This window comes from Pipistrellus kuhlii, unplaced genomic scaffold (genome assembly GCF_014108245.1).
Source record: "Pipistrellus kuhlii isolate mPipKuh1 unplaced genomic scaffold, mPipKuh1.p scaffold_m20_p_125, whole genome shotgun sequence".
Taxonomy (NCBI): domain Eukaryota; kingdom Metazoa; phylum Chordata; class Mammalia; order Chiroptera; family Vespertilionidae; genus Pipistrellus; species Pipistrellus kuhlii.
The window spans coordinates 174435-201979 of NW_023425433.1; the positions used below are offsets into that span (position 1 = coordinate 174435).

General features: G+C 63.9%; 1 protein-coding gene across 5 annotated transcripts; it reads right to left on the bottom strand.

Annotated features, from left to right (window-relative positions):
• Positions 1-1779: 1779 nt before the first annotated feature.
• Positions 1780-4945, bottom strand: CDSN (corneodesmosin). 5 transcript variants are annotated; one of them, XM_045580405.1, is made up of 6 exons: positions 4792-4945; positions 3400-3542; positions 3265-3363; positions 1938-3195; positions 1880-1892; positions 1780-1846 (listed from the first exon to the last, which is right to left on the bottom strand). In XM_045580405.1, exons 1-4 carry the CDS (start codon positions 4886-4888, stop codon positions 1963-1965), a joined length of 1572 nt encoding a protein of 523 aa, XP_045436361.1. In that variant the 5' UTR covers positions 4889-4945; the 3' UTR covers positions 1780-1846; positions 1880-1892; positions 1938-1962. The 5 variants fall into 5 exon arrangements, with proteins under 5 accessions (XP_045436361.1, XP_036290390.1, XP_036290391.1 ...); XM_036434497.2 differs by having other exon boundaries at positions 1938-3363; XM_036434498.2 differs by having other exon boundaries at positions 1938-3320; positions 3399-3542.
• Between the last annotated feature and the right edge of the window lie 22600 nt (positions 4946-27545).

Sequence of the window (27545 nt, forward strand, 5' to 3'; positions counted from 1 at the left end):
AGCCAAACCGGTCCCGGCGACATGAGAACTTGGAACTTCCGGGCCTCCGCTTCCTCTGCCTGACTCCAGGACACCCCTACATGGCCCCGACCACCTTCCTTCCTCTCTCCTCCCACAGAAGTCACCCCCTTCTCCTCTATGGCCCCTCACCCCCTTCTCCTCTATGGCCCCTCCCCCCTTCTCCTCTGTGGCCCCTCCCCCTTCTCCTCTGTGGCCCCTCCCCCCTTCTCCTCTGTGGCCCCTCCCCCCTTCTCTGTGGCCCCTCCCCCCTTCTCCTCTATGGCCCTCCCCCTTTCTCCTCTATGGCCCCTCCCCCTTCTCCTCTGTGGCCCCTCCCCCTTCTCCTCTGTGGCCCCTCCCCCTTCTCCTCTGTGGCCCCTCCCCCTTCTCCTCTATGGCCCCTCCCCCTTCTCCTCTATGGCCCCTCCTTCCCTCTCCTCTGTGGCCCCTCCCCCCTTCTCCTCTGTGGCCCCTCCCCCTTCTCCTCTATGGCCCCTCCCCCTTCTCCTCTATGGCCCCTCCTTCCCTCTCCTCTGTGGCCCCTCCCCCTTCTCCTCTATGGCCCCTCCTCCTTTCTCCTCTATGGCCCCTCCCCCTTCTCCTCTGTGGCCCCTCCCCCTTCTCCTCTGTGGCCCCTCCCCCTTCTCCTCTGTGGCCCCTCCCCCTTCTCCTCTATGGCCCCTCCCCCTTCTCCTCTATGGCCCCTCCTTCCCTCTCCTCTGTGGCCCCTCCCCCTTCTCCTCTATGGCCCCTCCCCCTTTCTCCTCTATGGCCCCTCCCCCTTCTCCTCTGTGGCCCCTCCCCCTTCTCCTCTGTGGCCCCTCCCCCTTCTCCTCTGTGGCCCCTCCCCCTTCTCCTCTGTGGCCCCTCACCCCACCCCTTATCCTCTGTGGAGCTCTCTAGGGACTCGGGACTCTGCTCTCCCGGGCTGGGACCCGGTTGGGCAGGCCCAGGAGGGGCCGTGCTTGCTGCATGCCCTCATTCTCTCCTCTCACTCTCCTTACTCCCCCACCCGGGCTCTCGTTCAGTGGCCAGGAATCTGGTGTTTGCCCCAGCCTCCCCAACGTTCCCCTGTGTCCCCGACACCCAGGAAATCCCTGCGGGGCTCCCCGAGGGCGTGGCGTCTAGGTGACAAGGTAACCAGCGGTAGAGAAGGAGCTTGGGTGGAGACGGAATGGGGAGGACCAGGTGAGTGGGGGGAAGCGGGAATGGCCTTCTGGAGCGAAGGACGAGGAGAGGTGCGGGAGGGCTGCTGGGCGACGTCAGCCTCCGCTGTCAGCGCCCGGTGCTCACGCCTCCGCCGCGGCAGGAGCCCGGCCAGGGCAGTGCCGGGCAGCTGGGCCTGCGGACCCGGGACCCACGAAGGCAAAACGCCAGCCTCTAGGTTATGCCGTTTATTGAGTATCTGACGACGGGCTGGGGGGTCCCCAGGACGCCCTGCGCCTCCCTCATGCAGGGACACATCTGATCGTGAGGACGCAGCAGCCAGGAAGGGAGACTGCGACGGAGACCGAGAGGCAGGTGTGGCGCCCGGGCGGAGGCTCCGGGAGCTCCACGGCGCGGGCGGGCTGGAGGTGGGAACCGGGCGGATGCGGTCACCGTCGTTGTGGTCCGGAAATGGGTCAGACCGCGTTTATTGGCCGATGGACAGGGAGGGTGACCTGTCCGGGCACCAGCGCTACTCTGGCAGTCAGGCTTCCCAGTCCACAGTCTGAGTGGCAGGGCCCGGCCAGGGCGAGCCAGTGACGTCCATCTCCGCCGCGCAGGAAGGTGCAGAGGGGCTGCGGGCAGGGCGGCTGCAGGGGGCTCTGGGAGCGAGGAGGACACAGCTGACCCCATGCCTGGCCTCGCGTCTCCAAGCACACACGTGTGTGCGCACGTGTGCGTGTGTGTATATGCATGAGTGTGTGTGTATGCGTGTGTGGTGTGCGCGCACGCTGCACATGCACGCACAGAAGTGACTTATGGACCGGCATGAGCCTGTCCCTGGGGCTGGAAGGCTTCAGGGCCAGCTAGCTGGGGCCCCAGGGGCTGCACTTGGGCCAGGATGTCCCGGAGGGAGCGGCACGGAGTCTTGGAGCCGCCGCAGGGCTGGGCGCCGGCGGAGGGGTCGGGCTGCGGGGAGCCGTTGGGCCCCCCGGCCAGCGCGGAGGAGGAGGAGGAGGCGGGCGCACAGGGGTGACCCGCAGCGCTGGACGTGCTGCCACAGGGCTGAAGGACGATTTTGCCGCTGGACTGGGAGCCGGAGCTGTGGCTGAGCGCGCCCGTGCCCGGCGGGGAGCAGGGCCCCTGGGAGACGCTGCCGCAGGGGTGCGAGGAGCCCGAGCCGCCGGAGACGATGTGGACCCCAGAACCGGAGAGGGAGCAGGGCCCCCTGGAGCCCGAGGAGCCCGCCGCGCAGGGCTGGACGCCGCCGGAGCCCACTGGCTGGAACACGACGACGGAGGAGGCTCCGGACGGGTAGATGCTGGCGCTGGAGCTGTGGCTGGAGATGATGGGATTGCTGGAGAAGTACTTGCCCTCGGAGATGGGGGGCCCGGCCGCGAAGGAGGGCACCCCCGGGGAGCCTCTGACGGGGTTCTCTTTGGTGAAGTAGCCCACAGGGTAGATTTTGCCGCCGCTGTAGGTCATGCCCGGGGCCAGGTAGCTGTTGGAGGAGCCGCCCACCACCTCGTAGCCGCCGTAGGACTTGTCCACAGAGGTGATGGGCGGGCAGGGCCTGCCGGGAGCCCCGCCGTTGCCGCAGGGGGCGCCGGGGCCTCCGGAGCCGTGCTGCTCCACCACCACCACCACCGGCCTTTGGCCCCCGGACACAGAGTGGGAGCTGGAGATGTAGGAGCCGGAGTGGGAGACGACGGGCCCCCCGCTGCAGGGAGAGTCGGGGACGTCCGGGCTGCAGGGGCGTGAGCTGGAGCCGCCCCTCTGGCCGCCACTGCTGGACGCCCAGGACGTCTGGGAGACGGAGGAGCTGGAGCCTCCGCCAGACTGGGAGGAGCTCACCACGAAGTGGGCAGAGCCGCCGCGGCCCGGGGCGGCCGGGCCGGACCCCTGCGGGGAGGAGCTGGAGGCACCATGCAGACTGGAGCCAGACCCGGAGCTGTAGCTGCTCTGGGAATAGCTGGTCCCTGGCTTAAACAGCAAAGACCCCGAAGGACCACCCTGGGCCACATTGGAGCCACTGGAGCCGCCGCTGGAACTGCCACTGGAGCCACTGTATCCGCTGGAGCCACTGTAGCCACTGGAGCCACTAGAACTGCCACTGAAGCCACTGCTGGAGCCTCCACTGGAGCCACTGGAACCTCCACTGGAGCCACTGGAACCTCCGCTGGAGCCACTGTATCCGCTGGAGCCACTGGAGCCACTAGAACTGCCACTGAAGCCACTGCTGGAGCCTCCACTGGAGCCGCCCCCAGAGCCTCCGGCACTGGAAACAGGGCTGCTGGAGCCCCCCTTCCCGATGAGACAGGGGTCGTTGGGGGAAGTGATACGTGTGGGGTCCTTACAGGGGTCTGAGAAGGTCGCGATGCTCTTGGCCAAGGTCCCTGGGAGGAAAGTCATGGTTAGTAGGGGCACGAGGTGTGGCTTCCTCCCTCACCTTTCAGACCCACGCCCTCCCCTGCGGCCGGGGAGTCTGGGCAGAGAGAGGAAGAGGCGGGGACCTGAAGGGAAGGGAGCCGGCAGGACAGGGCAGGGGGCGGGCCAGACATCTGCCGGGAAGGAGAGGAGATGCAACGCAGGCTGGGAGAAAGGCCTGGAGAGGGAGTAGGACCAACGGCCTGCAGGGCCGGCCCAGGGGGACAGCAGGTGGACCCAGCGAGAGGGGGCATATCCCCGGACCAGCTGGGAGAAGACAGAGGGAACAATCGGCGGTGGAGAGCGAGGGAGGAAGGACGGGCAGCAGGAGGGACGCTGGGAAGAGAGCGCCAGCGGCCAGGGCTGCCTAGAGGGCAGGGCCAGGGGACCCGGCTGCTCAGCCGCTCCCCCCGCAGAGGGGCTTGGGGGAGGGTGGGGATTCTGCTCCCAACTCAGCTTTGCCCACGCATGAAAGCTGAGTGGGGGCCGGATGTGGGGGCCCGCTATTGCTTCAGAGCCTGCTGGTACAGCCCGACAGGACGCCACCCTGAGCCACGGCTCTCCTGGCCCGGCCCAGGACGCGGATGGAGCACTCCCTGCCCGGCCTCCGTGAGCCCGGCCACCCAGTGCTCCTGCCCGCCTCCCTCCAGATGCAGCCCAACCTCTTCCTCCAGGGCTCCCCGCCCCTGCCCGCAAGGACAGCCCGCACTGGCACTGCAAGCGCCAGGTCTCAGCAGCTTCAGCCGGCGCGCTGGGAGGCCGGGGGCGGCCTGTGCTCTCCGGCATGGCTGTGAGCAGAGTGGCTGTGGCTGTGGCTGTGGCTGTGGCTGTGGCTGTGCTGTGGCTGTGGCTGTAGAAGGGGCTTGAAGACACACAGCCAGTCGCCTGCGTGGATGGCCGGCGCCCCCAGCCCCCACCTGCCACGCCTGTGCCGGCCATTCCCTCGTGCCCTCTGCTCTCTGAGGGCGCTGGGCCTATTACACGCCCAGTCTTCACCTCTAGACTCAAACAACTTCCACAGAACCCTCCAGAATTCCCAAAGCACCCAACAGACTGAAGCTGGGTGCTATCAGTCTCTGAGCTGGGGCTCAGAAAGTTTAAGTAACGTGCCTGGTGACAGCGAAGAGCAGCCCAGGCCCCGCTCCAGACAGTGTCCCCCAGCCTTCCCTCACCTGGGGTCTGCACCCTCCTCTCCCCCCACCCCTCCCCGCCTCCTACCTGGCAGCAGGAGGCCGGCCAGCAGCAGGGCCATGGCCCCGCGCCCGCCCTCACGCCCCGTCCGGGGTGCCCGCGAGGAGCCCATGCTGGACGTCATGGCTCTGAGTGCGGGCGTGCGGACGCCGGCCTTTATGCAGGGCCGGACATTCTCTGGGCAGGAGTCACCGTGGGGCGGGAGGGGCGGGAGGGCCGTGCCCAGGGGGCATTGGTGTGGCAGGAGCTGAAGCAATCCGCTGGGATCTGCCTACTCAGCCGCCAGTGCGCTGCAGGTGCCGGCCACGGTTGCCTAACCTGGAACCGGCGCACCCCCTCGGCGGCCGCCCACTCCGGTGGCTACCCTCCTCCCACGCGCCTGCCCAGCCCCGCCCCCTCAGCTTCCCGCCGGGCCTCCCCCTCAGCCCCTGGCTCCCGCGTCCTCCCCTGTAGGGTCTGCACCCCACCTGAGCCCTGGAACGGCCAGGCGCCTGCCCGGGATCTGCCTTCAGAGCGCTCCTTGGCCTCCCTGGGGAGGGGGGTCTCCCTGGGGAGGGAGGGGGGTCTCCCTGGGGAGGGGGGTCTCCCTGGGGAGGGGGTCTCCCTGGGGAGGGGGGTCTCCCTGGGGAGGGGGTCTCTCCCTGGGGAGGGAGGGGGTCTCTCCCTGGGGAGGGGGGTCTCCCTGGGGAGGGGGGTCTCCCTGGGGAGGGGGTCTCTCCCTGGGGAGGGAGGGGGGTCTCCCTGGGGAGGGGGCCTCTTCCTGGGGAGGGGGTCTCTCCCTGGGAGGGGGGTCTCTCCCTGGGGAGGGGGGTCTCCCTGGGGAGGGGGGTCTCCCTGGGGAGGGGGTCTCCCTGGGGAGCGGGGTCTCTCCCTGGGGAGGGGGTCTCTCCCTGGGAGGGGGGTCTCTCCCTGGGGAGGGGGGTCTCCCTGGGGAGGGGGGTCTCCCTGGGGGGGGGGTCTCCCTGGGGAGGGGGTCTCTCCCTGGGGAGGGGGCTCTCCCTGGGGAGGGGGCTCTCCCTGGGGAGGGGGCCTCTTCCTGGGGAGGGGGTCTCTCCCTGGGGAGGGGGGGTCTCCCTGGGGAGGGGGGTCTCCCTGGGGAGGGGGTCTCTCCCTGGGGAGGGGGGTCTCTCCCTGGGGAGGGGGTCTCTCCCTGGGGAGGGGGCTCTCCCTGGGGGCCTCGGGCGGCGTGAGGGGAGCTGGCTGCAGGGCCCCATCGTGGGGAAGGCCGGGTGGGACCCTGCTGGCTGGGCCCTGGTCACTCACAGGCCACCGCGGCCCCTCCCGCTGTGACGCCGGCCAGGTGAGCCAGAGCCCAGGAAGGCTAATGGGCAGGCGGCGCCGGCTCCCTCAGCCGTAGCTCTGCTGGGCAGTGCGCAAACAGGAAGGCGCGGGGCCTGCCAGCCGCCCTCCGGCGCCCCACCCCAGCCGCCTAATTGCTCCTGGTGTTGCGACAGCCTTGGTATCGGGGCAGGCGCCGGGAGGCCGCCCCCTGCTCTTGGCCGCACCCTGCTCCCCTCACCCAGACCCGGCCCCTGCCACCAGCACCCGGCTCCGCGGGGCCCCTGCCTCCCCCTCCAGCCCCAGCCGGGACCTGCAATGCTGGCGAGGTCCCCTCTCCTTAGGAGCTCCAGCCTCCGTGGCTGCAGCTCTAGGGACAGGCCAGTGTTCCCAAGCAGAGGAAGGGAATTTTTATTTCACCTAATTCCATTAATTAGGCTGTGATAGCCACATGCTGCTAGTGGCTCCCACAGGGGCCTGGCCGGGGGTCAGGGCAGCCTCCCCAGGCCGGGGGTCAGGGCAGCCTCCCCAGGCCGGGGGTCAGGGCAGCCTCCCCAGGCTGGAGGCCAGGGCCAGCCTCAGCCTCCCCAGGCCGGGGGTCAGGGCCAGCCTCAGCCTCCCCAGGCCGGGGGTCAGGGCAGCCTCCCCAGGCCGGGGGTCAGGGCAGCCTCCCCAGGCTGGAGGCCAGGGCCAGCCTCAGCCTCCCCAGGCCGGGGGTCAGGGCCAGCCTCAGCCTCCCCAGTCCGGGGGTCAGGGCAGCCTCCCCAGGCCGGGGGTCAGGGCAGCCTCCCCAGGCTGGAGGCCAGGGCCAGCCTCCCCAGGCCGGGGGTCAGGGCAGCCTCCCCAGGCCGGGGGTCAGGGCAGCCTCCCCAGGCTGGAGGCCAGGGCCAGCCTCCCCAGGCCGGGGGTCAGGCCAGCCTCCCCAGGCTGGAGGCCAGGGCCAGCCTCAGCCTCCCCAGGCCGGGGGTCAGGGCCAGCCTCCCCAGGCCGGGGGTCAGGGCCAGCCTCCCCAGGCCGGGGGTCAGGGCAGCCTCCCCAGGCTGGAGGCCAGGGCCAGCCTCAGCCTCCCCAGGCCGGGGGTCAGGGCCAGCCTCAGCCTCCCCAGGCCGGGGGTCAGGGCAGCCTCCCCAGGCCGGGGGTCAGGACAGCCTCCCCAGGCTGGAGGCCAGGGCCAGCCTCCCCAGGCCGGGGGTCAGGCCAGCCTCCCCAGGCTGGAGGCCAGGCCGGGGCCTCAGGCCAGCCTCCCCAGGCCGGGGTCAGGGCAGCCTCCCCAGGCCGGGGGCAGGGCCAGCCTCCCCAGGCCGGGGGTCAGGGCAGCCTCCCCAGGCCGGGGGTCAGGGCAGCCTCCCCAGGCTGGAGGCCAGGGCAGCCTCCCCAGGCCGGGGGTCAGGGCCAGCCTCCACAGGCAGCCTTCCCTAGAGAGAGTTGATAAGGGGTGGGGTCTGGCTCCTGTCCCAGCTCCCCTCCCAGCTGTGGGCCTTGCACCAAACTTTCCTGACTGCAATGTCCCTCGCCCGCCAGAGGAGGCGCCGGCGTGCGGGTTTCAGTGGGCGCCGGGAAGTGCTCAGAAAGCCCATGCGGCAGAGGGGCAGGTCCCCCACGGAGCCGGAGCCGGAGCCGCAGCTGCTGCCTTGTCCCCCACGGGAGCGCCCTCAGCCAGGCTCTCAGCCCGGCCTGGCCCCGCCCCGCCCCACACTGCCTCCCGGCCCCACTGCTCCCTCTGGGCCCCTCGGCCTGGGCTCCAGGCGGGAGGAGGGCGCTGGGAGCCTGGGGTCTGGGTGAGAAGGAGCGTGCGGCCCGCGAGGTGTTCCTTTCTAGCACAAACAGGCGTGAGCGTTGTTCTGTTTTCCCCCTCCCAGTCCTCCCGGCTCAGACTGGCCTCCGCCCGCTGCAGGAGGCAGTCTCTGTGGGCCTCTCGCCAGGGCTCCGGCGGCCCACACACTGGTGCGCCCCATTCCTCTCCCACGTCCTCCTGTCCTCACACCAGGGCGCTCAGCGCAGGCAGCAGAGATCTCAGGGCCCGGCGGGCAGCGCAGACACGGCTGAGGCCGGGCGGGCCCTCCCGGCCGCTCGCCAGTTGGCTGAGAGCCACCGTCGCTCCTTCCCTGACAGGCCCCCAGCCTGCTCCGGTTTAAGTAGAAAGTACCTCTCATCACTCCAGCCCCTCGTCCCCCACTCCTGCCAGCCCCACACACCCCGTGCCGGGGCCTGCTTTGGAGGTAGCAGTGGATTGGCCCTGTCCTCACCGAGCCGCCCAGCTGGTCCCACAGGGCAAAGTGGGGGGCAGGCACCGGCCCCTGGGGCACAGGGAGGGGGGGCACAGGGAGGAGGGGGCAGGCACCGGCCCCTGGGGCACAGGGAGGGGGCACAGGGAGGGGGGCAGGCACCGGGTTCCTGGGGCACAGGGAGGGGGCACAGGGAGGGGGGCAGGCACCGGGCTCCTGGGGCACAGGGGGGGGGGGCAGGCACGGGCTCCTGGGGCACAGGGAGGGGGGTGCACAGGGAGGAGGGGGCAGGCACCGGGCTCCTGGGGCACAGGGAGGGGGGGCACAGGGAGGAGGGGGCAGGCACCGGGCTCCTGGGGCACAGGGAGGGGGGGCACAGGGAGGAGGGGGCAGGCACCGGATCCTGGGGCACAGGGGGGGGGGCACAGGGAGGGGGGCAGGCACCGGGCTCCTGGGGCACAGGGGGGGGCACAGGGATGAGGGGGCAGGCCTGGAGGAGTGAAGAGAGGGCGGAAAGGGCATGTAGAAGGAGCTGGTTTGAGCTGGGAGCTGGTGGGGAGCAGTGGGTGGGGGGGAGGGCGGCTGTGACGCAGGGCAGGCGGAGGGGGGCTGCAGCAGGGGGCTGGCCCAGGGGGCTGCGGGCCGGTCTCTCCCCGGGGCCTGAGGTGCTCAGGGCTTGACCCTCACCACAGCCCTGCGGGGTAAATGCGTTTCTTCCCGCTCTTCCTACACGGAAACGGGTGTAAATTATCTGCCCAGACGGCTGGCAACCACAGGGGAGCGGAGAGAACTCACCCAGCCCTGCACTCCCCGCCCCGCACTCGCCAGGCCGACACCAGGACCCACACCCGCCCTCAGGCCGCTCCGGAGGGAGTCCTCAGCCTGTGGGGCGCGCAGGCCCGGGGGTGAAGAAGTGAGAAGCGAGGTGCTGTCCCCGGCCTCTCCGGGGCGCTGTCCAGCCTGAAGCAGCCGGGCACGCAGCCCTGGGCAGCCCTCGCTGGGCCGCGGAGAGGGAGCGGGAGAGGAAGGCCCAAGAGGAGCGGCTGTGGAATGGGGAGAAGCAGAGGGGCCCGGCCGCACCGAGGGGCCCCCTGCTCCCCACCGCCCGGCGCCTCCCTCTCGGCTTCTCCCTCCTGCACACCCACTGGGGCTCCGTCTCCCGCCCTCACCGCCCCCACCGAGCCGCGGCCTGGTCCACGCCCTGCACCTGGCCCTCCGGACGGAACGGGGGGCGGAGCCGGGCCGGTGGCCTGCCGGTCTGTGCGGGCGCCCCCCCTGCCGCCGGTGGTCTCCCGTGTAGAGGACACGGGCCTGACCCTCTGCCCTCCCTTGGCAAGCAGACTTCTCTGTCAGCCCCTTCGGTCCTCAGGACGGGACCAAAGCCACTGGCCGGGGCGGCAGGTCCACGGCACTCCCGGCCCTTAGCCACGGAGGCACCCGGCGACACGGCCGGCCGCCGGCCCCGCCTCCTAGGCAGATGCTGTGAGGTGGCACTCGCCGGCCGGTGGGCAGCAGGCTCAGGCCGCCCGGCCCAGAGCCACCCCCAGCCCCCACCCCCGGCCGCCTCTGCTCCTGGGTGCCATCCCTGAGCCGCTTCCCCTCTGCTCTCCGGCCCAGAGGCCGGCCTGGGAGAGGGGGCAGGGCGGTGGCTCCAGTTCAGAGACGGGTGATGGGGTAGGAATCCCGCTCAGCAGAGCGCGTGGAGCTGAGAGCCACGCTCCGGTGTGGCCTCTGCGCAGTGCGACCCTCCCCTCCACGCAGCCCCATCACCCTCCTCCAGGGCTGCCCTGGGCAGTGGCCGCTCAGCCCCCTGGGCTGTCCCTGCACCTGCCCCCCTCACAGCCCCGGGACCCTGCAGGCCGGCACTGCAGCCGGACTGGGAAGTGGGGCTTGGGTCCGAGGCCGTCTTCGGGCAGTGAGTCTGGAAGAGGAAGAACCCGGAGGTGGGGTTCTGCCCTCCACCTCAGCTCCCCGGCCCGCGTCCCGCCCTCCTGCCCTCTGGTCAGCTGAGAGAGCACCTCCCTGCACGCTTCCTGCTCTGTCAGCCGCACGAGCCACAGCCTCCTGTCCCGTGAGGCTGTGACTCGCTCTCACAGCAACAACAATATTTTCCTCCGGAGCCCGGAGCCCGGAGCCGAGCCCCCGCCCAGCACGCTCACCGCTTACTCACTCTGCCCACTGCGGCCAGGATGCTCTTCACTGCTATCCTCGCCCAGACTGAGGGCCACGCTGCCCCAAAGCCGGGGGCTGAGAGGAAAGGGAGAGAGGGACAGGGCAACACCGGACTGTGCAGTAGGCAGGACGGGCCGCAGACAGGACAGGCCGCAGACGGGCCGCAGGGGGACTGGCCGCGGGGGGGACTGGCCGCGGGGGGGACGGGCGGCGGGGGGGACGGGCGGCGGGGGGGACGGGCGGCGGGGGGACGGGCCGCGGGGGGGGGGGACGGGCCGCGGGGGGGGGGGGACGGGCGGCGGGGGGGGGACGGGCGGCGGGGGGGGGGACGGGCGGCGGGGGGGGGGGACGGGCCGCAGACGGGCGGCGGGGGCGGCGGGGGGACGGGCCGCGGGGGGACGGGCGGCGGGGGGGACGGGCCGCGGGGGGACGGGCCGCGGGGGGGACGGGCGGCGGGGGGGACGGGCCGCGGGGGGGACGGGCGGCGGGGGGGACGGGCGGCGGGGGGGACGGGCCGCAGACGGGACGGGCCGCGGGGGGGACGGGCCGCGGGGGGGACGGGCGGCGGGGGGGACGGGCGGCGGGGGGGGACGGGCCGCGGGGGGGACGGGCGGCGGGGGGACGGGCCGCGGGGGGGACGGGCCACAGACGGGACGGGCGGCGGGGGGGACGGGCGGCGGGGGGGACGGGCCGCGGGGGGGACGGGCCACAGACGGGACGGGCCGCGGGGGGGACAGTGAACAGAGAGCACTTTGGAGCTTGGGGGAGGCACCTGGTGGGCAGATTCGCTCTCCTCTGTTCCTGTCTGAGTCCTCCACTGAGGCCCATTATAGGGCGGACTGTCTCTGCCACGTTTGCCAGCAGCTGCACACAGGCCAGGACACGCAGGTCCTGGTGCCGAGACCGCGCCAGCTCTGGGCTTCAGCAAAGTGTACAGAGTGTGGGCACTCCCCCACCCTGGACAGTGTACAGAGTGTGGGCACTCCCCCACCCTGGACAGTGTACAGAGTGTGGGCACTCCCTCCCCAGAACAGTGTACAGAGTGTGGGCACTCCCTCCCTCGCCAGGACAGTGTATGGAGTGTGGTCACTCCCTCCCCGAGGACAGTGTACAGAGTGTGGGCACTCCCTCCCCCCCAGGACAGTGTATAGAATGTGAGCACTCCCCCACTCCAGGACAGTGTACGGAGTGTACGCACTGCCTCCCACCTAGCACAGTGTATGGAGTGTGGGCACTGCCCTCCTCAGGACACTTTACGAACTGTAGGCACTTCCTCCCAAGACAGTGTACACTGTGCGGGCACTGCCCTCACTCCCCAGGACAGTGTACGGAGTGTGAGCACTGCCCTCCGTCCCCAGAACATGGTACGGAGTGTGGGCACTCCCTTACCCCTCAGGACAGTGTCGGAGTTCGGACACTCCCCTCCAGGACAGTGTACGGAGTGCGGGCACTGCCCTCCCCTGGACAGTGTATGGAGTGCGGGCACTGCCCGCCCCTGGACAGTGTACAGAGTGCGGGCACTGACTTCCAGGACAGTGTACGGAGTGTGGGCACTGCCCTCCCCTGGACAGTGTACGGAGTGCGGGCACTGCCCTCCAGGACAGTGTACGGAGTGTGGGCACTGCCCTCACAGGACAGTGTACGGAGTGCGGGCACTGCCCTCCAGGACAGTGTACGGAGTGCGGGCACTGCCCTCCCCTGGACAGTGTACGAAGTGTGGGCACTGCCCTCCCCTGGACAGTGTACGGAGTGCGGGCACTCCCCTCCAGGACCGTGTACAGAGTGCGGGCACTGCCCTCACTCCCAAGGACAGTGTACAGAGTGTGGGCACTCCCTCCCCTCTCAGGACAGTGTATGTAGTGCGGGCACTCCCCTCCAGGACAGTGCACAGAGTGTGGGCACTCCCTCCCCTCTCAGGACAGTGTATGTAGTGCGGGCACTCCCCTCCAGGACAGTGCACAGAGTGTGGGCACTGCCCTCCCCAGGACAGTGTACGGAGTGTGGGCACTGCTTCCCCCCCAGTACAGTGTACGGAGTGCGGGCACTCCCCTCCAGGACAGTGTACGGAGTGCGGGCACTCCCCTCCAGGACAGTGTACAGAGTGTGGGCACTCCCTCCCCCCTCTGTACAGTGTATGGAGTGTCGGCACTGCCCTCCCCAAGACAGTGTACAGAGTGTGGGCACTCCCCCCACAGGACAGTGTATGGAGTATGGGCAATCCCTCCCCAAAACAGTGTACGGAGTGTGGGCAATCCCTCCCCAAAACAGTTTATGGAGTGTGGGCACTCCCCCCACAGGACAGTTTACGGAATGTGGGCACTGCCCTCCCAGGACAGTGTACGGAGTGTGGGCACTGCTCTCACAGGACAGTGTACAGAGTGCGGGCACTGCCCTCCCCCAGGACAGTGTACAGAGTGTGGGCACTCCCCCGCCAGGATAGAGTACGGAGTGTGGGCACTCCGTTCCCCCTCAGGACAGTGTATGGATTGCGGGCACTCCCGTCCAGGACAGTCTATGGAGTGTGGGCACTGCCTCCTCCCCAGGACAGTGTACGGAGTTTGGGCACTCCCCCACTCCAGGACAGTGTACGGAGTGTGGGCACTGCCTCCTCCCCAGGACAGTGTACGGAGTGTGGGCACTCCCCCACAGGACAGTGTACGGAGTGTGGGCACTCCCCCACAGGACAGTGTACGGAGTGTGGGCACTGCCTCCCCCCCAGGACAGTGTACGGAGTTTGGGCACTCCCCCCCAGGACAGTGTACGGAGTGTGGGCACTCCCCCACTCCAGGACAGTGTACGGAGTGTGGGCACTCCCCCACTCCACGACAGTGTTCGGAGTGTGGGCACTCCTTCCCCTTCTAGGACAGTGTAAGAGTGAGGCAATCCCCTCCAGGATAGTGTATGGAGTGTGGGCACTGCCCTCCTCAGGGCAGTGTATGGACTGTGGGCACTCCCCCACTCCAGGACAGTGTACGGAGTGTGGGCACTGCCTCCCCCCCAGGACAGTGTATGGGGTGTGGGCACTGCCCTCCCCAGGAAAATGTACGAAGTGTGGGCACTGCCTACCCCCCAGGACAGTGTACAGAGTGTGGGTACTGCCCTCCCCAGGACAGTGTACGAAGTGTGGGCAGTCCCCCACAGGACAGTGGACAGATGTGGGCACTCCCCCCACAGGACAGTGTACGGAGTGTGGGCAGTGCCCCCACAGGACAGTGTACGAAGTGTGGGCACTGCCTCCCCCCCAGGACAGTGTATGGTGTGTGGGCACTGCCCTCCCCAGGACAGTGTACGAAGTGTGGGCAGTGCCCTCCCAGGACAGTGTACGGAGGGTGGGCACTGCCCTCCCCAGGACAGTGTACGGAGTGTGGGCACTCCCCCCCCAGGACAGTGTACGGAGTGTGGGCACTCCCCCCCCAGGACAGTGTACAGAGTGTGGGCACTCCTCCCCCAGGACAGTGTACGGAGTGCGGGCACTCCCCCCCAGGACAGTGTACGGAGTGTGGGCACTCCTCCCCCAGGACAGTGTACGGAGTGTGGGCCACTCCTCCCCCAGGACAGTGTACGGAGTGTGGGTACTCCCCCCCCAGGACAGTGTACGGAGTGTGGGCACTCCCCCCCAGGACAGTGTACAGTGCGCGGGCACTGCCCTCCCTCCCCAGAATAGTGTACAGAGTGTGGGCACTCCCTTCCCCCTTAGGACAGTGTATGCAGTTTGGGCACTCCCCTCCGGGACAGTGTACGGAGTGTGGGCACTGCCCTCCCCAGGACAGTGTAGGGAGTGCGGGTACTCCCTCCCGAGGACAGTGTAGGGAGTGTGGGCACTCCCCCCCAGGACAGTGTACGGAGTGTGGGCACTCCCTCCCCAGGACAGTGTAGGGAGTGCGGGTACTCCCTCCCGAGGACAGTGTAGGGAGTGTGGGCACTCCCCCCCCAGGACAGTGTACGGAGTGTGGGTACTCCCTCCCGAGGACAGTGTAGGGAGTGTGGGCACTCCCTCCCCAGGACAGTGTACGGAGTGTGGGCACTCCCTCCCTAGGACAGTGTACGGAGTGCGGGCACTCCCTCCCGAGGACAGTGTACGGAGTGCGGGCACTCCCCCCCCCCCAGGACAGTGTACGGAGTGTGGGCACTCCCCCCACAGGACAGTGTACGGAGTGCGGGCACTCCCCCCCCCAGGACAGTGTACGGAGTGCGGGCACTGCCCTCCCCAGGACAGTGTACGGAGTGTGGGCACTCCCCCCCAGGACAGTGTAGGGAGTGTGGGCACTCCCTCCTGGCGGGGCAGGAGCCTGGGTTTGGGCTTGCACCAGCTGAGGGGTCAGACCCGCCCTGGAGCCCAGAGGGTTTCCTTCCTCGGGGACCAGCAGTGTCTTCCTCCTCTGCCAACCTCCCCTCTCTGCGGACTGTGGTCTAGCATGGGACACCCATCCTGTGCCCTGGGGCCAGCCTATTGCTGAATGTGAGTGCGGCCTCCCCTAAGCAGGCCTGGCTCAGGCGCAGCGAGGTCAGCGACAGGACAAGGAGCGGAGCACCTGCGGCCTGCGCCTGCTTTCTGAGCCCCGCAGGGAGGCTGGAGGCCGGGGTGAGGGCGAGCGGGCGCCCTCTGGTGGAGCCGGTGCCGGACCGCGCCGGCGCGGAGCGAGGAGGCCCAGGGCGCGGCTGCAGGCCACGGCGGAAGCCTGGAGGGCAGGGCTGTGCGCTGTGCTGGGTGCTGGGGGGAAGCGGGGAGGGGGGAGCAGGGGGGAGGGTCAGTCACAGTGGGTGAGCCAGGCCGGCCTGGGTGAGCTGGAGGGACGGGAGAGTGGGGTCAGGGCCCTGTCAGGTGATTGAAACCTTTGGCCTCACCTGTCAGTATAATAGTTTCCTCCCCGGACAGAGCTCCTGGGGGGGCGGGGGCTGCTTCCTGGGACGGGCCCTCGCCGGCAGCCACACCGCACACGCTCCGGACACGGGGGCCCTGCAGGTCTGACAGCGCACAGTCTCCCGCCCGGCTCCTGCTGTGTCAGCTTCGCGCCACCCCCGGCCAGGCGCCCTCCCCTGCCCATGCCTCTGACGGACGTCCGGGAGGAGCCATGCTCCCCGGCCGAGGGCCTTTCTGTCCCTCACCTCCCGGCTCCCTGGACGGCGAGGCCCGTGCCGGCGCGTCCGTCCTCAGCCAGCCCCCTGCGCCCTCCCTCCCAGTGAGAAACGGCAGTGGGTGCGGGCCTGCGGCCTGCGGGCCGGACCACGTCTCCATTGCCGGGTCCTCTCCCTCCGTCCTTCCCCCGCCCGCCACCGCCGCTGGAGCTGGGGGAACTGTCTGGAGCCAGCAGCGCGTCTGACGCTGTGCTGTGCGGGCAGCCTGTCCTCCCCAGGCCGCCTCGCCCGCGAAGGGCGCCGGCAGCTGGGTGGACACTGGCACCGGACGCAGGCGGCCGGAGGGGATGAGCCACAGGCCGGCGGAAACCGGGAAAGGCAGCACCGGACCTTCCTGGGCCTCCCTCCGGTCCGGTCAGCCCTTCTCTCCGCCGGAACTTGTGCTCCTTCCCGTCCCCAAAGCGGCGCCGGGTCAGCCGGAGGGCTCCGGGCTCCTCTCCCTCCTGCCGCAGGGCGTGGCGCAAGGCTCCGGGCTCCTCTCCCTCCTGCCGCAGGGCGTGGCGCAAGGCTCCGGGCTCCTCTCCCTCCTGCCGCAGGGCGTGGCGCAAGGCTCCGGGCTCCTGGCGGCGCGGGTCCTGGCGTCTCAGGCCCGGCCCCTGAGCACCTGGCCACACTGCGATGCAGCAGCAATGCCCTCGCAGGAGTCAGCTCGCTGGAGAGCCGCATCTCAGCGCTCCCGGCTCCGCCGCCTGGAGTCCTCAGCCTCGGGGGGTCCTCAGCCTCGGGGGGTCCTCAGCCTCGGGGTGGGGGGTCCTCAGCCTCAGGGGGTCCTCAGCCTCGGGGGTCCTCAGCCTCCGGGGGGGGGGGCGGTCCTCAGTCTCCGGGGGGGGGGGCGGTCCTCAGCCTCGGGGGGTCCTCAGCCTCGGGGGGTCCTCAGCCTCGGGGTGGGGGGTCCTCAGCCTCAGGGGGGTCCTCAGCCTCGGGGGGTCCTCAGCCTCGGGGGGGGGTCCTCAGCCTCGGGGGGTCCTCAGCCTCGGGGGGGGGGGGGTCCTCAGCCTCGGGGGGTCCTCAGCCTCGGGGGGGGGGGGGGTCCTCAGCCTCGGGGGGTCCTCAGCCTCAGGTGCAGAAAGGGGACCTAACTATTCTTTGGGCCTTTGGGCCCGCTTCCTGGCATGTCCCCGTCCGGCCCAAAAAGCCTATGTGAATCCAGAGGTCAGGTCGGCCCCGCCCAGGAATAAGTACTTACTTGGCCATCCCCTCACCAGCAGGAGGAGGTCTGGTCAAATAGATATAAAACAGTAACAATGGCCAGCCAGCGCTGCTCAGTGTTCACGGGTAGCCCAGGAGCCACAAGTTCTGGTCCCTTCCCAGGCAGGGCGCATGCGGGGTGCGGGCTGCGTCCCAGTGTGGGGGTGCAGGAGGCAGGGACTGATGTTTCTAACAGCCCATCCCTCTCCCTTCCCCTCTTCCTGTTTTCTTTTAAATGCAAGCTTCTTGTTTAAATGTTTTTATTATTTCAAAGAGAAAGGGAGAGGAAGAGAGAGAAACATCCATGACCAGAGAGAATCACTGATGGGCTTCCGCCTGCATGCGCCCTTGATTGGAGTCGAACCTGGGACCCTTCAGTCTGCAGGCCGGCCCTCCAGCCAACGAGCCAAACCAGCAGGCTCCTCTCTTTCTACAGCGCATAAAATAAAATGTTTTTAAAGAAGACTGAGATGCTAACGCTGCCCTCATATAAAACTATTATAATAACAATTCCATATTTTCCGGCGTATAAGACGACCCCCCGATTTTACAGTTAAAACATAGGTTAGGCCTATATTCGCTGTATAAGACTACCCCCCACTTCAAAGAAAAGACTTACTTTGCCGTCAAGATCTGCAGGTAATTTTTGTGCAATTTTGGTCTTTTGCCCCCGATTTTCGGTTGACTTTTTTTCGTTTCAAAAGTCGTCTTATACCCCGGAAAATACGGTACAGTGCCCAGCCACGTTGGCTGAGCGTCATCCATACCCCAAAAGATTTCAGGTTCGATTCCCAGTCAAGGTACATACCTAGGCCGTGGGTTTGATCCCTGGTTGGGGCAGAAATGGGAAGCAACAGATGGTTGTTTCTCTCTCTCTCTCTCTCTCTCTCTCTCTCTCTCTCTCTCTCTCTCTCTCTCTCCCTCCCTCCCCCTCTAAAATCAATAAAAATACATTCTCGGAGAGGATTAAATAAGCATATAGAGAAGAAAGGAAAACCACCCAATGCTGTGGTCAGTACGACAGGCCCCTAGGACCCGGCGCGCGGCCGGTGGAGCTCTGAGATGGCCCTCCCCCGGGCGGCCCGGCTGTGCCTGGGCCCATCCCAACGCAGCCCTTTCACATCCGCCGCCTCGGGCGGAGCCTTCCCCTCCCTGTGCCCCCAGGCTCTCCCCAGGGAGAAGGGACCCAGGCTGTGCCCGCTCCCTCTCCCTCCGCCTCCCTCCTCTGGTCTCTCCTCTCCTTCACCGACCCCTGCCCGGCTTTCCAATCACTGTCTCCTCCTCCTCCACTTCCTTCCGCCCACTGTCTCTCCCTCCTCCCTCATCTACATCCTCCCCCCGCCGCTCCAGCGTCCTTCCCTCCGATCAGAGCCTGCCTTCCCACCTGACCCTGACCCCAACCCAACCCTGACCCCACCCCTGACCCCAACCCCACCCCTGACCCCAACCCTAACCCTGACACTGACCCCACCCCTGACCCCAACCCCAACCCTGACCCCAACCCCAACCCTGACACTGACCCCACCCCTGACCCCAACCCCAACCCTGACCCCAACCCTAACCCTGACACTAAACCCACCCCTGACCCTGACCCCACCCCTGACCCCGACCCAACCCTGACCCCACACCTGACCCCAACCCCAACCCCGACCCCAACCCTGACCCCGACCCTGACCCCAACCCTGACCCCGATCCTGACACTGACCCCAACCCCCACCCCACCTTGACACTGACCCTGACTTGGCTCACTGGGGCTAGACAGTGGGTAGCTAAGACCCAGACTGCCCCAGAACCGCCCTTAGGCCCGCAGGTTGGACAGGGAGGAGGGTGTGGGGTGAGGCTGGGTCCCCTGAGCCTGGTTCCCAAGGTTCCGAGGGGCACACGTGAGGGTGGCCTTCCCCCGGCTCTGCTGCTCTCCCTGGGCCCTGGGCCTGGGACCCTGCGAGGCTGGCGTCAGGGAGGGGGCGATGCCCGGCAGGGGCTCTGGGCGGTCCTGGGAGCCCCGGGCAGGGGGTGCGGCTCAAGGCCTGGGGCAGAGAGGCCCACACTCCCCTTCATGGGCGGCACTGGGCCTTCTCCTCGGGAGCCTGCGGGGACGGTGTGGGGCCCAGTGGCACCAAAGTGAGCACGGCCAGCCGCTGGCCTGGGCACGGACAGCCCGGCGCCAAGCACACAGAGAAAGTCGTTCCCTGCACCCATCCCTTCCCCTTGCTCCCCGCAGCCCCCAGCCTGCGCCCGCCCCCATGCACGCGCCTCCCTCGTCTCCCCGCCAGCTGTCCCACCACAGCTCCGTCTTCTCCAGCTGTGAACCCTTTGCGCTGACCGCTCCTTCTCCCTGCCGCCAGCCTCTCCGCCTCGCCAGGAGCACCGCCAGCAGCGCTGCGCGCGGGAACTCCCTGGCGCTGGGCAGGCGGTGGAGCGCCAGAGGGCGGCTCAGGCGCTGCCTCTGTGTCTGCGGGGTGGGAGCTGTCGGAGAGATTAGCATCCGAGTTGGGGACTGGGCTCAGAGAGTCGCCCCAAGAACTTGGGTGGGCGATGTCCCATCTCCGAGGGCCTGAGAGAACGGGAGGTCCCATGCAGCTGGGACGCCCAGCCCTGCCGCGGGCACCTGGCCTCTCCCTGCTCTGCGTCTGGTCCTCACCACCCACTCCCCAGCTCCACCCCGCTGCGCAGGGCGCTGGCTGCAGCGTGCAGCACGCCCACGCAGATCCTGGTCCAGAGCCCCCAGCCAGTTCCTACGATGTCTCCGTTGTTATGTGCTGCTGGTGGCCTAGTGCAGGGTCAGTGCACTCGAAGAGGAAATTAATTAGAAGGTGGCCCGGGGGGCAGGACAGGGGGAGAAGGGCCTGACGTGCCCTGGAGCCAACCTTCCTCGGTCCCTCCCAGGCCGGCCGCACCTGGGAGGCTCCGTGGCTCGAAAGGCAGCTGTGGAGTGAGGGGGTCCCTCTGGCAGGTGGAATCCCTCGGCCTGGTCTGCGGGAACCAGGCTGAAACCAGTCCTGGAGCCAGAGGGCACTCTGCAGAGTTGCTGCCATACAGGATGTGGAACACAATCACACGTGTGCAGTAACCAGATTCGGGTCCACCTGCCCCAGCAACAACATAACCCACGGCCAAAGGTGGAATCGCGTGGTCCTGGGAGGAAGCCGGCTCCCTCCTCTCTGGTTCCCGGTGCGTCACCTGAACCATCTGCCAAGTCACTGCAGCTCGGCAGCTCCTGCGTTGAGCGTCTGCCCCCTGGTGGTCAGTGCGCAGACAGTGGGAAAGACACTTAGCATCTTAGCCTTTTATAGACATACATGGGTTCTGTTTCTCTGGTAAGCTGTGACTAATACAATGTATTAGGGTCCTTGAAGGCCCAGGCACTGTTTGGTGTGTTTTTAATCTCACTCTAGGATATTATCCCATTGGTTTTAGAGAGAGTGGAAGAGAGAGGGGAAGACAAATATTGATGTGAGAGAAACATCGATTGGTTGCCTTCTACATGTGCCCCATCCAGGGCCCAGGCCCAGGAGAAGCCTACAACTGAGGTACGTACATGCCCTTGACAAGAATCAAACCCAGGTCCGCAGGCCGACGATCTATTCACTGAGCCAAAGTGGCCAGTGGGTAGTAGTTAAAACCAGACACCTTAACCTAGGACAGATCTGAGTTCAAATCTCAGTTTTGCCATTTGTCCCCCGTGTGGCTTCACATGACAGTACCTCTCCTTGGCCTATTTCTCTTCTCCTAAACAGTGAAAACACTGGAGTTATATAGGGCGTCTGACAACAGTGACACGCAGCACAGGCACAGGAAGCAGGAGCTGTGATGGCCACTGTGATGGCCAGTGTACTCTGTGCTTAGGCTGATTCACCAGAAGCAGCTCCTGGGTCAAATATTCAAGTAAAAGGGACTAATGACGAGTGAGAAGGGCCCTAGCCGGCTTGGCTCAGTGGATGGAGCATCAGCCCCAGGACTGAAGGGGCCTGGGTTTGATTCCGGTCAAGGGCATGTTCCTTGGTTGCGGGCTTGATTGCCCACCTGGTGGGACACATGCGGGAGGCAACCAATCGATGTGTCTCTCTCACATCATTGTTTCTCTCTGTGTCTCTCCCTCTCCCTTCCACTCTCTCTAAAACTCAATGAAAAAGATATCCTTGAGGATTAACAAAAAAATAACAATAAAATTTAAAAAGTGATGAGGGTGGGGAGAAGGGGAAGGGAGTGGGGATGTTAGGAGACTGGAACCTGCCCAGAGGGGGGCTGGCAAGGCCAGCTGGTGGTGTGTGAAGTCTGGCTTCCTGCAGGAAAGATGACAGTGAGAGGACGCTCATTAACGCTGGGGACGGTGGAACCAGGAAGGGCCTGGGGTCGAAGAAGCAACAGGAGAGCCAGGCTGGGCTGCTTGCTCACTGGGAAGTGGAAGGAGGGGGCCTTGGCGACAGGCTCAGGGTCAGCCCCGGACAGCTGCCACCACATGGCTCCCTGGCTGCAGGTCTCTCGGGGACCCTCAGAGCTTAGGAGAGGCACTCTGGGGGAGGGGGCCCCAGGGAAGGCAGCCCGGGTCCTTCCCTGAGATCTATGGGCTGAGTGTTAGGGGAGGTCTTAGGTGAAGATCTAACCAGCTTTAGCTGGTTCTCCAAAATGATATTTATTCCCTGAACTTCGTCCACCCGTGGGTGAGAGTGGCATAAATAGCACTAATTAGATTTCTGCTGTCTCCCTGCGTAGAGTGATTTAAGCTGTTCACCCTCTGATTGGGGAGAAGAATAAACCATTTACTCGTAAGTGTCCTTGGTCAGGGAAGACGGGATTTTTTAATGTTTGATGGCTGTAAACTGCCAGCAGTTTTCATAAACTGTTCTGCCTCGGTTTCCCTGTCTGCTTGTCCTGGCTGGCTGGCTGGCCTGACACGGACCTGGAAGGGAAAGGCGCCAAGTCAGATCTCATGGAGAGCAGCCTGGGCTCAGAGCGCGGGGCGCAGGTAGCCGTCTGTCGGCCTTTAGGGCTGGGGGTGTGGCCAGTGGAGACCCACTCCCTGCACCTGGCAAAGCCACAGAGGCCGCAGAGGGACAGCACACTGGGGCCAGGAGGCACCAAACAGTGCAGGTGGCAGAGTGTGTGCAGATGGTCTCTGCCCCCAGAGGCCGAGGGAGGAGGCCAGGCACAACTTCACCCCAAGTGCTGGCTGGGAGGGTGCCAGGGGGCGGGGTGGAGAAATCCGATTGGCTGAGAGGAAGGATGCCTGGCAGCCGGGCCCAGCCCCTGAGAGCGGAGCCCTGGAGGCCCAGGCACGGAATTCCCAGGACTGGAGACTTTATACTTTTATTCTTTACTAGAGGCCCGGGGCACGGAATTACCACAAGGTGCGGTGCCTGGGCCTGGCCGGTGATCGAAGCAAGAGGCCTCGCATGGAAGGCAGGTCCCAGCTGACCGCTGGGCCGGAGCAGCACCTGGACCCCCGGCCCCCTGAGCTCCCGTCTGCCTGAGTCAGGGCACCCGAGGCCCTAGTGGAGATGTGGTAATTTCAGCCGGACGCCATGGGCCGGGCACAGCGTGGGCCTCTGGGCCGCCCAGCGGTGCCACATGGAAGCCAGGTGGGCAGCACTCTCTCTCCCAGCCGGCCTCAGCAGACAAGCTGCTGTGAGAACCCACCGTGAGCCCAATCAGCCCCTGCAGTCCCAGCAGCTGCGGCCCGCTCACCCAGAAGCCCATTGGGGCCTGCAGCACTTCCACTGCTGCTGGCTGCCAGTGCCATGTCGCCAACGCCCGCCATGTTCTGCGCCGCCCCCTGGTGGTCAGTGCACATCATAGCAGGCAGTCAAACTCCTGGTGGAACTCCCAGTGGAGGGGACAATATGTATATTAGGCTTTTATTACATAGGATACTCTCCCAGGGCAGCCAACATTGACGGGCGTAGTACGGCTCTAAGATAATGCCCGAGTGAGTGAGTGAATGGTGAGCCCAGACCACTTTGGGACCCATTAAATTATCTGTTCCAAAATTATTCTCTAAACCGAGGGCTGCTTTTCAAACTGGTCACTCACAGGTTTGGGTGTGAGTATCCCAGAAGCAAACTGGCTCAGCAGGATGAAGTCTGAGGGCACCAGCCCTCGATGTCTTCTCGCCCCTTCAGTCCCCACCAAGTCAGCCCCTCAGTTGGCAGGCCATTAGGATCTCTGGGCCCTGCCCTTTGAACTTGCCTGCTCAAATACTCCCTAAAAGAATTTTATTTTTTAATACTCACCTGAGGATATGTTTTTCATTAATTTTAGAGAGGGAGAGAAACATCAATGTGAGAAACATTGTTTGGTTGCCTTCCTCATTCACTCAGATCGGAGATCAAACCGGCAACTCTTTGGTGCCTGGGATGACACTCACCGACTGAGCTACCAACTTGCTGATATACCAGTTTCGGGTTCGATCCCTGGTCAGGACACATACAAGAAGCAACAAATGCATCATAAATACTTTTTTTATTATTAATATATTTTATTGATTTTTTACAGAGAGGAAGGGAGAGAGATAGAGGGCTAGAAACATCGACCAGCTGCCTCTTGCACACCCCCTACTGGGGATATGCCCGCAAACAAGGTACATGCCTTTGACCGGAATCGAACCTGGGATCCTTCAGTTCGCAGACCGATGCTCTACCGCTGAGCCAAACCGGTTTCGGCAGCATCATAAATAAATGGAACAGCAAATTGATGTTTCTCTCTCTCAAAAATCAATAAATAAAAGTTTTTAGGGAAAGAACTTTGAAAAACAATGTACCCCTCACATAATCTCAAGTCAGCAGCTAACATTTTCCTTTGAGTTTGAACACTGCAGTTCCTATGCTTTCCAGGAATCGTCTTCCCCCAGCTGGGCCGATGGGAGGCTCTCCTAGCCTAAGCCCTGGAGCCGTCGAAACCTTACCTCACTTCATTTTTTTTTTTCTGTTCCTTTTCCTGTTCCATTTTCCCTATAGAGTTTTATCCTAATAAAATGTTTTCATTGTATCTCTTTCTGTGTATTTTATTGTGTTTTTGGAAAGCCCTAATTGTATATCTCTGTAACAAAGATCTGTATATAAATTGAAGTGTATATCCTGTGACATAAGACTCTATGTGGGGGAGAGAACCAAGATGGCGGCCTAGGTAAGCGCCTAAGCTGCCGCCTCGCACAACAATTTCAAAACAACAACTAAAAAACAGAGCAGACAACATCCAAAGCCACAGGAGAGCTGGCGGAGTGGGAAATCCACAACTAGAAAGAAGGAGAGAGGCTCACAGATCGGATCGGGAGCCGCAAAGCGCTGAGGCAGGGAGATGCTCACATGCAGAGAGGAAGGGCGGCTGGGTGCCGGGCTGGCGGGAGGGGAAAGGAAGCCCCCGACTGCACTGAACCCCAGCCCCAGCCGAAACCCCGTGGACCCAACTCATACGGGTGGAGTCTGGACTGTAGAGAAAGGCACCCGGAGACTCAGAGTCTGGGAGACTGGGGGGGCCAGCAGTCGCAGGGCGCGAGTAAGTGCACACAGAGAGGTCTGACTGCGGAGGTTGCCGTAGCCTCTCCATAGCAGGAGTCTAAGCTCCTGACTGCACTGAATACCCAGCTCCGCCTGCACTGAGCACTGAAACCCAGTTCTGGGTGAGCCCCTGGGGCACCACGCTCTTACAAGGGGAATCTGGACTGTCAGGCGGAAACTCAGGGGATCGTGGAAGGCAGAGGTCTGAGGCGTGAGCACAAAGGCAGGACTGACGGGAAGACAAGACTGTCAGCTCAGCCCTGAGACTCCGCCCCATCCAAGCTGTGCTCAGAGGCTTTTGCAGTTTTGCAAGTCTGATCCTATAAGACTGTCTCCAATACAGAAGGTATCCTGGTGTAGACACAGCTGATACTCACATCCAATAGGTCTGGAGGTCAACTCCTCCCAGTGATACCAACAACAATCAAGACTTAACTACAACAAGGCTGTAAACAGTCCACAAAGGGGAGCACCAAGAGTGTCCACATCAGGCAACTGGGAGGCTGACCCACTGGGACATATAGGACACCAAACTCACAAAGCCACCCTACCAACTCAGGGAAGCAGCAAAAATGCCGAGTCAAGGAAACAGATCTCAAACGAAAGAGATGGATAACAAAAGACCGGATATAGAGTTCAAAACCAGGGTTATAAGGTATTTCAGGAATTTCCTAGAAAAGGCCGATAAATTTAACAAGACCCTCGAGGATATGAAAAAGGACCAACTAGAAACTAAACATACACTGACTGAAATAAAAAAATATTATACAGAGACCCAACAGCAGACTAGAGGAACACAAGAATCTAGTCAAAGATTTGGAATACAAAGAGGCAAAGGACACTTCTCTGGAGAAGCAAGAAGAGAATACAGAAAGTTGAAGATAGTGTAAGAAGCCTCTGGGACAACTTCAAATGTACCAATATCAGAATTATGGGGGTGAAGAAAAACCAAGATGGCAGTGTAGGTAAACAACTGGTTTGCCGCCTCACACAACAATTTAAAAATTAAAACTAATATACAGGACATCTATCACCCAGAACCACGGGAAGGCTGGCTGAAAGAGAAAGGAGTGCAAGTGCTGAAAAGCTGAGGAGCCTCGGTACGGAGGCATGTGAATCGGGCTGGTGGCGGCTGACTGGGCACAGGCTTTTTTCAACCCCAAGGGAAACAAGCTCCCGATCACTTTGAAATCCAGTTCCTGGGGTCATGCGGGGGACCCAGACGCCTATGGGGAGAAGCGGGTCTGTTGGCCATCTGGTCTGAAAGTAAGGGTGACTCTCTTGCAGAGGTGCAAGCAGCAATCTCAGGGACGCGAGGACTTGGAAACGCAGGGACTTGGAAACACGGGGACTTGGAAATACAGAGGGCAGAGAAGGCTGAAGGCAGCCATCGTTGTTAGCCATGCCCCAGCCTAGTGACATCCCCCGCCCCACCCTGAGGCCCCGCCCGCAGCCATCGTTGTTAGCCTTGCCCCACCACACAGCTGCTTTTGCATATAAATGGCCCGTATTGTGGCAGCTTAACAAAATAAACTGCGGCTCCAGCAACAAAACCGCCAAGTCCCAAGCAAACAGGAGAAAACTGTAGTTCTTGCGGTAGCTCCTGCTGGGTGGCTCAGACAGTAGCTGAATTCTCCATTGGAGATCTGGAAACTAGTGTATCTAGTGGTCGGTGTGAGACGACACCAGATTTCAACTACTCTCATAAGGGACCATTCAAGAGACAGACCCCCCCAACCCCAGCCGAAACCCCGGGGACTCAGGCTCATACGGGTGGAGTCCGGACTGTAGAGAAAGGCACCCAGAGACTCAGAGACTGGGAGACCGGGGGAGCCGGGAGCCGCAGCGGGCAGGGTCTACAGTCGTGCGCGAGTGAGTGCGAGCAGAGAGGTCTGATCACGGAGGTTGCTGCAGCCTCTCCGTAGCGGAAGGAGTCTGAAGCTCCAGACTACAGAGACCCAACCCAATTCCGGGCGAGCCCCTGGGGCACCCACGCTCTTGCAGGGGAATCTGGGCCGGTCAGGGTAAACCCAGGGGAGCCGTGGAAGGCAGAGGTCTGAGGCTCACACACAAGGGCAGGGCTGACGGGAACCCAAGACTGTCGGCTCAGCCCTGAGACTCGGCCCCATCCAAGCAGAGCACAGAGGCTTTTGTAATTTTGCAAGTCTGATCCTATAAAACTGTCTCCAATACAGAAGGTATCCCAGAGTAGACACAGCTGATACATCCAATGGGCCTGGAGGTCAATTCCTCCCAGGGATACCAACAACAATCAAGACTTAACTACAACAAGGCTGTACACGCAGTCCACAAAGGGGAGCACCAAGAGTGTCTACCTCAGGTAACTGGGGAGGCTGACCCACTGGGCCATATAGGACACCAAGCACACAAAGCCATCCTACCAACTCAGGGAAGCAGCGAAAATGCTGAGACAAGGAAATAGATCTCAAACGAAAGAGATGGAGGAGAAAAAAAGACTGGATATAGAATTCAAAACCATGGTTATAAGGTTTTTCAAGAATTTTCTAGAAAAGGCTGATAAAATAAACAAGACCTCTGAGGATATGAAAAGGGATCTGAAATAAAAAATATTATACAGAGTCCTAAAAACAGACCAGAAGATTGCAAGAATCAAGTCAAAGATTTGGAACACAAAGAGCCAGAGGACACTCCTCTGCAGAAGCAAGAAGAGAATCCAGAAAGTTGAAGATAGTGTAAGAAGCTTCTGGGACAACTTCAAGCAAACCATCAGAATTGTGGGGATGCCAGAAGATGACAGAGAGCAAGATACCAAAAACATATTGGAAGAAATAGTGACAGAAAACTTCCCCCACCTGGTGAAAGAAATAGACTTACAAGTCCAGGAAGAGCACAGAACCCCAAACAAAAGGAATCCAAAGAGGACCACACGAAGACACATCATAATTAAAATGCCAAGAGCAAAAGACAAAGAGAGAATATTAAAAGCAGCAAGAGAAAAGCAGTTAGTTACCTATACGATTGTCAGCTGATTTCTCAACAGAAACTATGCAAGCCAGAGGGAGTGGCAAGAAACATTCAAAGTGATGAATAGTGAGAACCTACAACCAAGATTACTGTATCCAGCCGAAACAGGTTTGGCTCAATGGATAGAGTGTTGGCGTGGGGACTGAAAGGTCCTGGGTTCGATTCCAGTCAAGGGCATGTACATTGGTTGCAGGCATATCCCCAGTAGGAGGTGTGCAAGAGGCAACTGATCGACTCTCTCTCATTGATGTTTCTAACTATCTCTCTCCCTTTCTCTCTGTAC

Coding starts and splice junctions, on each gene's coding strand:
- CDSN (XM_036434496.2), bottom strand. CDS start 4,888: ATGACGTCCAGCATGGGCTCCTCGCGGGCACCCCGGACGGGGCGTGAG. Junction 3,543..4,791: donor GGCCGGCCTCCTGCTGCCAG/GTAGGAGGCGGG, acceptor CTTTCCTCCCAG/GGACCTTGGCCAAGAGCATC.